Source organism: Monopterus albus, unplaced genomic scaffold (assembly GCF_001952655.1).
Source record: "Monopterus albus unplaced genomic scaffold, M_albus_1.0 scaffold21.1, whole genome shotgun sequence".
NCBI lineage: Eukaryota > Metazoa > Chordata > Actinopteri > Synbranchiformes > Synbranchidae > Monopterus > Monopterus albus.
The window spans coordinates 760040-770945 of NW_018127901.1; the positions used below are offsets into that span (position 1 = coordinate 760040).

At 45.9% G+C, this 10906-nt stretch overlaps 2 protein-coding genes across 2 annotated transcripts in view; both read left to right on the plus strand.

Moving 5' to 3' along the window:
- Positions 1-6: 6 nt before the first annotated feature.
- On the plus strand, positions 7-1221 carry ltc4s (leukotriene C4 synthase). Its single transcript, XM_020594112.1, has 3 exons — positions 7-342; positions 428-509; positions 814-1221. The coding sequence occupies exons 1-3, from the start codon at positions 252-254 to the stop codon at positions 953-955; spliced, it is 315 nt and encodes a 104-aa protein (XP_020449768.1). The 5' UTR covers positions 7-251; the 3' UTR covers positions 956-1221.
- Positions 1222-5988: 4767 nt separating this feature from the next.
- ccdc69 (coiled-coil domain containing 69) overlaps positions 5989-10906 on the plus strand; it is a 23006-nt gene continuing 18088 nt past the window's right edge. Inside the window, exons 1-2 of the mRNA XM_020594084.1 lie at positions 5989-6065; positions 6359-6392. Of these exons, the coding sequence (XP_020449740.1) occupies positions 5989-6065; positions 6359-6392 (111 nt within the window). The remainder of the gene's footprint in view (positions 6066-6358; positions 6393-10906) is intronic.

Below are 10906 nucleotides of genomic sequence, written 5' to 3' on the forward strand. Positions count from 1 at the left end.
GCTTCTGTTTACCTGCACTGTGTTACACTGAGCTGGTTCTGGTGTTTTAACCTTTGTTAAAACAGCATTATCCTCATTAAGCAAGGGCTTGTTGCAGGGCTGCGTCACTTTGAGCCTTGTGTACCTCATAAACTGACAACTATTATTATTATTTCTTATTTTATCTGATGAATGAGTTCAACTGTTTTAAGTTGAGTCCTCAGTCAGTGCTGCTGGCGCCTCCTGGAGGCCACAGCGAGCTACTCTGAACCATGATGTCCTGTGTGTCCAGAGCTAACTGTGCCGAGTACTTCCCCATCTTCATCACGGTCCTGTGGATGTCTGGAGTCTTCTTCAGCCAAGGTGACCAGACAGAACCCATCAGAAGCTGCAGATGTTCCCCTCACATGCACAATTCTCATGCAGTGAATGTGTTTGTGTGCTGCAGGTCTGTCCTCCCTCTGTGGCCTGCTCTACTTGTACGCACGCTTCCGCTACTTTCATGGATACTCGCAGTCGGCACAGGAACGGTAGGAGGCACCATCACCTGTCCGGTTTTTACCCTTTAAGTGTTTTTTTGTTGTTGTTTTTAACATGTGAAGTGTGCTCAGTCCATTTAAAACCCATCTTGATTTGTGATAGGTCAGTGTTTCACTGCCTTATCTTTGATCAGTGTTCAGCTCAGGGGTCTTTTTAGGGAAATAATACAAATGTTCCCAGAACAACAAAGTAGCTGAAGTCAACACAACATGTTTCTTCTCAGATCTTCTCTCTTCTGCTTTAGTTTGGCAGCACAGATAATAAACTGAATATGTTCCGTTTCCTCTCTGTCAGGCTGGCTCCTTTGTATTTCAGCGCTCAGGTTCTCTGGGTTCTGATCGGGTTCTCGTGTCTCGGTGTTTTCCTCTCCTTCTGCCGAGTTTACCTGAACGTGGACCTGCTTCAGGTGTTTGGCTCTGCCCTTGACCCGTTCTGAAGAGGAGGAGAGATGGAAGAACCCACGGTGCTGTGAGCTGGAAAGGTCAAAGGTCATGGTTCAGGATGTTTGTTTTCAGTGGTGGTGGTAAAATCTGTTACTATCCCTGAGGTTTTGGATCTCTTTGTGTTCGGTAACCTATAAATGTACATTTCTTCAGGAGTTTGGTTTGTTGATTGATTGATTGATTAATTGAATTTCAGAAATAAAGTCACTCATTGTGTATTTGAGTACTGACTGTAATGTTGTTTCTCCAGACAGTAAGACAGGCCCATTTCATCATGTCCATTACAATTAAATCTTTGTTTTGGTGTAAATTGTATGAATGAGCTGGTTTAATTGAAACATAGTTGTTGTTTTTACCAAGAACAAGAATTTTAAAAATGTAAATTATTAAAATGTATTTGATGGTTGTTTGTTTTAAATGTTAGATTATTTACAGTGTAGGTACAAAACTTTGACAGCAGTTTGTCTGAGGACTGGAGCCAGCCTGTGGTTTTACTTGGCTGCCTGTCGATCGCCTGTCACCGGCTGGTGGCGCTCGGGGGACATGTTGGCGCATGTGTAGCAGCAGACACACACTTCTAAACAAAGAAAGGATGACAAACACGACCCCCAGACATGTAGGATAGACACGCTCTCTATAATTGCCTCATATTAAGATAGCGTGTGCCTCCACTGGGAGACTGCGGGTGTTGGAAACAAGCTGCCTGCGCAGGCTGGTATCGGGCACAGGTCCTGGGACGCCGTGCACCAGAGCCTCAGCGTGAAGTCTGTACTTCGTCAGTTAATCAGTCAATTAAGTCATTGATCAGTCAAACAGATGCAGAACAAGTAGGCTGCAAACAGACTAATCAACCACAGAGACGCAAAATGAGTAAAAACTAAAAACTGACGCAGAACGACTAGGAAGTGACACACGACTACGACTAAGTCCTGCAGTGGTGGAAACTACCTGGGTGCATTTATTCAAGCACAGCTCTGACGTACAGTATGCGCGCATATTCATCAGAGAGCGTCAATGTTTTTGGAGGACTACATATGGGGTAATTAGAGCAATAGTTTATACCAACATAAACAACAGCCTTCTGGTGCAGAGGGACTCAGCTTTAATGTTGGGCAGGGACAGAGGAATTGTGTGTGCATGTGTGTTTGTGTCTTTCTGGATGCTTGTCAGTTAGTGTTAGATGAATGTATGTGTTTTATGCATGCATGTGTTTGTAATGGGAAACAGGCATTATCAGAGAGTGTGTGTGTGTGTGTGTGTGTGTGTGTGTGTGTGTTGGGGGGATTCCATGTTAAATGTGAAACAGACAGTGGCAGTGCTATAGTGGCACAGGGGGGAAAGGCATGACCATCTAAAGTGCCCCCTGGAGACACAGGACACAGAAGCACTGAAGTACAGTTACTGTGTGTGTGTGTGTGTGTGTGTGTGTGTGTGTGTTAGGGCTGGGCGAGATAACGCGTTACTTAACACCGACGATTATTTTATCCCGCATTAACGCGGTTTTTATTATTATTTTAAAAGTCCGTTGCTCACTGCCTCTGAAAACACATACAGACAAACCATGGGTCACGTGGGGGTGGGATGTTGATCAGTACTGGCTTGGGATGGGCGTCATCACGCGTCTCAACCAATAAGAGCATTTGGGGCGGGCCTAAGACTACTGCAGCGCTCAGGTGAACCGGACACCGTCACAAGAAGAATACCCGAGTTGTAGGGCAAGGAGAGGAGTACAAGGGCACAGGCGTTCGTTACAACGTGCACGGACTGTAGCTCTCACTGGAGACTAGTAGACATCGCTGGGTAACATAATTATCTCGGAGTCACAACATTCACATGCTCTGACTAATGAAAACAGAAGAGAGACATTTTGCTGAAACGTGCCCAGAACATTCATGTTACACAGCAGTGGAACGTTTCAAATAAAGTCAGGACACTTAGCAAGAAATGTGATCGCTGCTGCGAGACACGTGCCCTTTGAACGCGTGCCCTGCGTCCACGTACAGTCTCCATCGTTCTGTCACAGTAGCTCTGCAGAACAGTGCGTTTGACAATGGCCTGGCCAAATGTAGAAACGTTGTGGGCCACAGTAAACACAGTCCACCCAGTGCTGCAGAATTAGAACAAATTAAACACCTTATTTGTTTAACGTGTTTGCAAAACAAATGTTATTGCGCTTTTATTCATAAAGCAGTACTTTTAAAATAAAAGTGTGCAATACACTACTTTTGAATTCATTATTCAATGCTGCTCATATCAGTGCAGTTAATCGTGATTAATCACAGAAAACCATGCAGTTAACGCGATTAAGGATTTTAGTGGTTGCCCAGCATTAATACATCTATTTATTTATTTATTTATTTCCACAGTAGCATTACTACTTGTACTTCAGTAAAGGGCCAGAGTCTCCACAATGAGCTGGAGAATTTACTGAGCTGCAGTACATGAACACACATACACACACTGTACACAGAAACAGCCAGGCCTCCTTGTTTGAACGCAGAGGGTGGTGCACGTGTGGAATGTGGACTTGGGTGTATTTTTAGCACCAACGTGTCTCTGACAGCAGCAGTTGTTGTTTTCAGCGTCACCGTAAGTTTCCATCCAGCAACAGCTGCAGCAGACACCTGCACCTGACCGACTTCACCCGGGCTCCTCCTTCCGAGGCCCATCACATGATGGCATACAAACATCCACCATCTGCAGCTGAGCAGGAAACAAGCATCAGGAGATCCTAAAGTATTTATTATTGTCACTGATGCGTTTATTGTCATTTTTTGTAAGAACTAACACTGTGTGATTGTGTAAACAGAATCACAGATGACGTTCTACAGACAGTCAAGGCAACACAATAAAAAACAATCACTTCTGGAGCTTTATCAGTCAGGTGTGTTGGACACAGGAGCTGTCTGACTCTGGTACAGCAGCTCTCAGTGTGGATGTACAGTGTTCTTGTATAAGGCAATGAGTAGAAAATAATAAGACTGAACAAACAAAGGAAAGATGTGCAAACAAGAAAAATGAATGTGCATTTGCAAAAGAAAGATAAAATGCTTGTAAAATATGTGCATATTAACAGTTTGGGTGGAGTTTTCAGACAGATATATACAAATGTATATTTACAGGTGTTGCACTGAGGGTTATTGTCCAGTCATACTGTCGTGGGTTAAGTGTTCATCAGAGCGACAGCCTGGGGGAAGAAACTGTCCCTGTGTCTGGTTGTCTTGGTGCACAGTGACCTGTAACGCCGTCTAGAGGGGAGGAGTTCAAACAGATTGTGTCCTGGGTGTGAGGGGTCAGCAGTGATCCTCTCCGCCCTCCTTTTGACCCGTGCGGTGTACAGGTCCTCCATGGAGGACAGGCTCATCCTCTGTAGAACTGTATCAGCAGCTCCTGGGGCAGGTCAAACTTCCCGAGCTGGAGCAGGAAGTACATCCTCTGCTGTGCCTTCTTGGTGATGGTCCTGATGTTGGACGTCCACTTCAGGTCCTGGGAGATAGTGGAGCCCAGGAACTTGAAGGACTTTACTGCTGATACAGTGCTGCCAAGTATGGTGAGTGGGGGTAAAGTGGGGGGGGTTCTTCCTGAAGTCCACTGTCATCTCCACTGGTCTGAATGTGTTCAGATCCAGGTTGTGGCGACCACACCACAGGACCAACTATTCAACCTCCCGTCTGTAGGCTGACTCATCACTGTCTTGGATGAGGCCGATGACCATTGTGTTGTCTTCAAACTTCAGGAATCAAACAGAGGGGTCCTCAGAGGCTGGGGTCCCAGAGGTGCAGTTGTTGGTACAGAGGGAGAACAGCAGCAGGGAGAGCACACATCCCTTGGGGGCACCTGTGCCGATAGTCCAGGTGCTGGATGTGGTCCGGGTCCGGCTGTGGCCTCACCCGCTGCTTCCTGTCTGTCAGAAAGCTAGTAATCCACTGACAGTTGGGGGCAGGCACAGTGAGCTGGGTCAGTTTGGAGTGGAGGATGTCTGGGATGATGGTGTTGAACACTGAGCTGAAGTCCACAAAGAGGACCCGTGCATAGGTCCCTGGAGAGTCGAGGTGTTGTAGTTCCATGTTCACTGCATCGTTGATGGTGGAGTGTTTGAAGCAGGAGAGGGGACACACCGGCTGTATTATTTATTTAAATCATTTATTAGACAAAATTGCAAACCATGTTTTGGTTCCAGCTTCACAAATATGAAATTATGAGAGATTTGTCATAAAATATGTATTTTTTAACTTTTTGGCTCTTTCTTCACTTTACAGTGTGATACTTGTTATTTGGAAATGTTCATTAGAAGTGATTCATTCTAAGCCAAACTGCAGACTGTTCATTCAGACCCTACTATGTTTAAATGAAAAACACCTCTAATGAGGGCTGGTGAATTATTCTGTGTTGTTTTATTTATTTCCTTTGTGTAATACAGTAATACACTTCACTGAGTTGTCTTCATTCTGTTTTAATTCATTTATTGTTTCTTTTATGTTCATTAATACATTTTATTTTAACTTTGTTTCTTGTTTCTAGTACATATATTAAAAACTATTATTCTTTTTTCCTTGTCCTCAACCTTTTTGGATTTTGACTGTAATTAGCATTTTATATTTATATTAATTCGACAGTTGATTGTACAGGCTTGACATTGTAAGCACACTGGTGTGGGGATGTTGTTCTCTTATTTAAAATAGAAAGTCACCTTCGGCTTTTCCTGTTTAGGGGTCACCACAGCGAATCGTCACACTAACGACTCGCATGTTGACATTTGGCACGTGTTTTACGCCGGATGCCCTTCCTGACGCAACCCTGACTCGAACCCGGGGGCAGCGCCTTAACCACTATAGTAGGTAAGAATAGTAGGTTCTTAGTGAATGTGATACTCCGTGGTGACTTTAAACCAACGTTACTACTTAATACTATAGAGTCTTATAATACTCTTTATTTCTTGAATTCATTAAATTAAAGTCAAAATAAATGTTGGGGATGACGAGCTCTGTATGAGCTCCTGAACACAGCACAGACAGACCCCGCCCCCATGTGGCCGGCGGGCCGTAACGGTGCGTTCACGGGATTTTTTCTGGAGTATTTGAAAGTTATCAAGAAGAAGAAGGAGTTGGAGGAGGACTAAGAGGAGTGTCGGCTAGTGTGAGTGGCTTCGGACAGACTGCCGAGCTCGGAGGAGGAGGAGGAGGAGGAATGGGCTGCAGCCACAGTAAGGGGAGAACCCGGTAGAAGTTGACTGTGTTTCGGGCGGAGGAAGTTAGCGGGCTGCCGGTGGCTGCTGTAGCTGCATAGCCACCAAACGTGCCTCCTGGAATGGGTTCCAGATACAGCACCGTGTGACCCCAATACGGCCCCGGACTTTGTTTCATCTCATGCTCATGAATTGGGAACAATGTGGCGAGTTGGCGCCTGGTTCGAAGTGACACGGAAAATGCGGTAAAGTCCCACAGAACGTCACTTTAATTTACTTCTTCTGAACATCTGTTTCTCTTTGTGACTTTAAGGTGACCGTACTGCGCACACGCTGTCATCGTGTCAGTCCTGTAATGTTTCTACCTCTTAACCCGACACCTCTGTGAAAACCTGTACTACAGAGCTCATAGCTGTTATTCTTCTTCTTCTTGTATGTCAACACTTGCTACTTCCTCCTGCAGAGCCTTGTTGCATGAGGTCATTGCAATTGTGCAGTGTGTGTAATGAAGTACTGATGGCTGTACTTCTTCCCCACTAAGTGTACAAGAGGTTTGGCAGCTGTGCTCTTCCTCTGGTTATTGGTAGAAACCAGTGGATTGTGAACTAACCAGTCCCCGGTTGAAGCCTGTAGTTGTAACCGTTGTAAAGTCCTTGGGATGGAGAAGGCTGCGTGCCACAGTCACATGAGGTCATAATAATGAATGTTGACAGCCTTTAACGGGTTGGAGACCACAGAGACCTTCCGTTTCCTGTGTGAAGCTACTTCACATGTGCTGAACGCTTTACCCAGTTAAAAGATTTGCTGCAGTCCCATGTTTGTGGCTTTAGCTGTATCTGTGCTTATGGTGCTCCTGTGGAGCTCTGCCTTGGCTCAGTACTGACTGTCAGTTCCTCCCAGCAGTAACAGAGGAGAAGCTGCTGTTAGTGGTGGGAGATTAAAATGACTGGGATTCAGCTGCTGTGGTCACATTTATACTAGAGCTGCAACCAGAGAGTCGGTTTTGGACCTTTTCTTCAGTAGGTTGTTCCTGGAGTGTGACCAAATCTGTCCCGGTCACCTGGTGCCATTTCTGGCACAGTGCACAGCCCAAAGAAAAAACTCCCACGCCTTCAGCCAGGTTCACTGTCACTGGAGTTTTGTTTTGGGTGTTGATTCACGGTCAGCTGATTTTACTTTACGTGATCAGATGAGCTTGTGCTGGCGGGAATTCCAGGGCAAATGCAGATTTTATTGGATTTAAGCAGTAAAACCATCTTGTAATTCTGCAGAGGAGGTGCTATTTGGACTTGAGCTGAAAATACCAAGGAGTGGACTCATGGTGCACGCAGCTGCACACTGTCCCTACAGCAGCTGATTCTGGCTGTGCACTCAACCACTTTGGTTACTGAGGCTATAGTGACATCAAGGGATGCACATAGTGACCATCCATCTGTACCGCTTACTCCTGAATGGGGTCGTGGGGGGCTGGAGCCAATCCCAGCTGACACTGGGCAAGAGGCGGGGTCCACCCTTGACAGGTCAGCAGTCTGTCACAGGGCTGACATGTAGACAGACAACCACACACACTCACTCCTTCAGGCAGTTTAGAGTCACCAGTCAACCTAAGCTGCATGTCTTTGGACTGTGGGAGGAAGCTGGAGAGAACCCACACAGGCACAGGGAGAACATGCAGACTCCACACAGAAAGGCCCGGGGTTGGCCAGGGCTTGAACCCTGAACCTTAGCATGGTGACCTTCTTCTTCTTCTTTTTATTGAATTGAGAATTGTTTTGAACCCATAAGGTTCCCACTAGGTGTTCAGGGTTCTGCTGGAATTTCTGACTGTTGACACCTCACGTTTGTGTGAAGATGATATGAAACCATGTCTCTCCTGCTGTTTCACATTAAACTGAAAGCTCCAAGCATTCTGGGAAATGTAGGAAACCGCCACAGAAAGCAGAAGCTCAACTGAAACAGGGAGGTGATGTACAGCCCAGCTCAGAACAGGCTGATGCATAAGCTGCAATCCAGCCAGTGTCTGATTAGCCCAGAATAGAAACAGGCTGGTCAGAGTCGGAGCTGCCGCTGAGGAGATCAGTGACACGGACAGCGACCGCTTTAACACAGAGTCAGCAGCTGCAGCTTCTGTCTGGCACAGGCTCAGGTGCCTGGACGAATGTTTAACCTTTATTTCAGCAGAAAACCCCCGTCAAGTTGCGTCACACCACATAAACCCCACTGACAGCCACCTTCTTCCTGCAACCAACTGTACATGTAGCTTCCCAACTAGTTTTCTGCTTTGTCGGCCTCAGTGAACAACTTTGCTCGGGACTTTGAGCAGTGGTTTTCAACATGGGGATTGGGGCCCTGTGGGAGGTCCTGAGGTGATTTACCGTTGTGGTCCCGTCTGTCCTGCTGTTGTCGTACCTCACTTCAACAGGTTCACAACAGTTCAAGTTCCCATATGACATTTTCTTGTTGCTGTGTTGGTGTAGATACCTTCTGAATTTAGCCTTCAAATCGAACAGTCACGTGATGTTCTCCTGCTTCAGGATGTGATCGCAAAACGTCTGGACTCACATGCTGTTTGTTTACCACACCCTCTTCAGGCCTGGGCTACGTTACGTTGCTGCTCCATCAGTCTGTCATTCACACACACTGTCACACTGAGGTTCCTTCATTCAGACCAGGGATGAGCATTTCACTCGCGTTCCACACTCGCTCGAACTCATGAAGCCTCTTGAACCACAGCTCCCAGAACAGTTCTGAGATGCTGGACTGGCTGCTGTGTTTGGTTTGCTGAGCTCGTGGGAACTGCACGATGTCCCGATGGCTCTGTTGTCACTGTGACTTGCTCGCCGTGTGACCGCACTGGGAAGCTTTGGTAATTCTTTCACTTTAAATGGAGAATGACTTGAATCCAGTGTGAGGAGAAGGTTCTCGGCACTGTGTCCACACCCAGGTTTCTGTGAGGTTTTTATGTTTTAAACAGACGTCTGCTCCTTGTGGGTCCCCTCCCCACAGCGTGGTGGGAAACCGCCAATCTGAGACTTACACGCTCGACTCCTATAAAAACTGCTCTTTATTTGACATCGGCACAAAATGATGATGCAAACGGTCAAATGTTTAAAGTGCTGTAGGTCTTCTGCTGTTTGACTGCTCAGAACACGTGGAGCCAGCTGACTTTGTACAGGTGAGGCGTCGCCTCAACCATCCTCCACATCATCACCAACAGAGCAGCTGCTCTTCTTCTTCACCAGCTTCGTTTGGTCGCGAGCTGAGCTTCCTCATGAACACATCTTTGTTGTTTTTGTGCCTGTGTGCATCAGGTTTGTGCTGCTGCGACCTGAAACGTTTATCAAAACCAAAGGAGTGTCGTCTCTGTTTGCTCCACACTGTGTAAAAATGTCTACAAGCAATCAAAAACCCAAGTCTGTAAAATTGAATAGAAGCACTGACACGGTTGCCTGCAGGCATTTCTTGTTAATCGGCCTAGTGAACACAGATTCAAGATTTTTACTTGCCATTTGTGCATAAACACACAGTCTAGGTATATAGGAGTTCTTGTGCAGGGCTCTCCTGGAGTCATGTCAAGAGTTTAAAGCCAAAAGAACGGACGCCTGGTCTAAATATAAGATCACACAAGAATAGAAAATAGTTGCTAAAGCTGTTGTAAAGTCTAGTTCTGTGTGTGATGATACTGTCCACCTTGCTGTGCCTGAGGCTATAGGTGCAGTTTTTGTGTCTGAGCAGAGTGTGAGCTGGGTGGAGCAGATCCCTGATTATGTTCTCTACCCTTTTACGACAGCGCTGTGTGTACAGTGTGTCCATAGCAGGCAGTTCAGTCCCAATTATCCTCTCTGCAGTCTTTATGACCCTTTGAAGAGCCTTCCTCTCTGCCTGTGTGGTGTTACCATACCAGACTGTGATGCCAGTAGTGAGGATGCTCTCTACCAGTCCTCTGTAAGCCTGGGTGAGAGGGTGGCAGTTCAACCCAGTTCTGATGTCATCTGATGCCAATTATCCAGAATTATCAGCCCAGTATCAGCTGGCCAACACATCACATGTCAGTATCAGTGTTCAGGGCTTTTTAACACAGACATGTCTCGGTCTTTTACAGAACAAACTAACAGATCCTGAAAAGTAATAAATATTGTCCACGATGACGTGAGGCCTCACCCAGCGATTTCTCTGTTGCTAATAAACCTGCTGATCATTTTCCCCGTTAAACATCTATGAAGTCCTTAAAAAATAAATTGTGAAAAATGTTCAGCTCTATTTACAAAGCTATAAAGCAGAGGAGGCAACAGGCTGTCGGGAGACAGAACCAGCTTTTTGCACCTCTGATGGAAAAGTAACTTGGAGAGCACAATACTACCAGTCAGTCGGTAAAGGTCTGACAGTTTCAGGTTCATGTTACTGACTGTTTTTGAGCTCTCAAACATCTGTAATGTTCAAAGTGTTTATTTGTCATATGCACAGTTAGGAAACGTGTTTCCTTGTACAATGAAATTCTTACTTTGCCGTCCACATGAATGCCACAAAATACAAATGAAATATAAAATAGGTAAATAAGTAACACAAAATCTAAGGCACTTTAAGCAGCAATGCAGCAATTCTACTGCTGACTATGGACAAATGTGGCAAGGCCTGCAGCACATCACAGACTACAGGACCACCACCAGCATCATCAGCTCCACTGACAGCCTGCTGGATGACCTCAACACCCTCTACACCCACTTTGAGACCTCCAGCCACAGCACAGTGTCATGGCTAA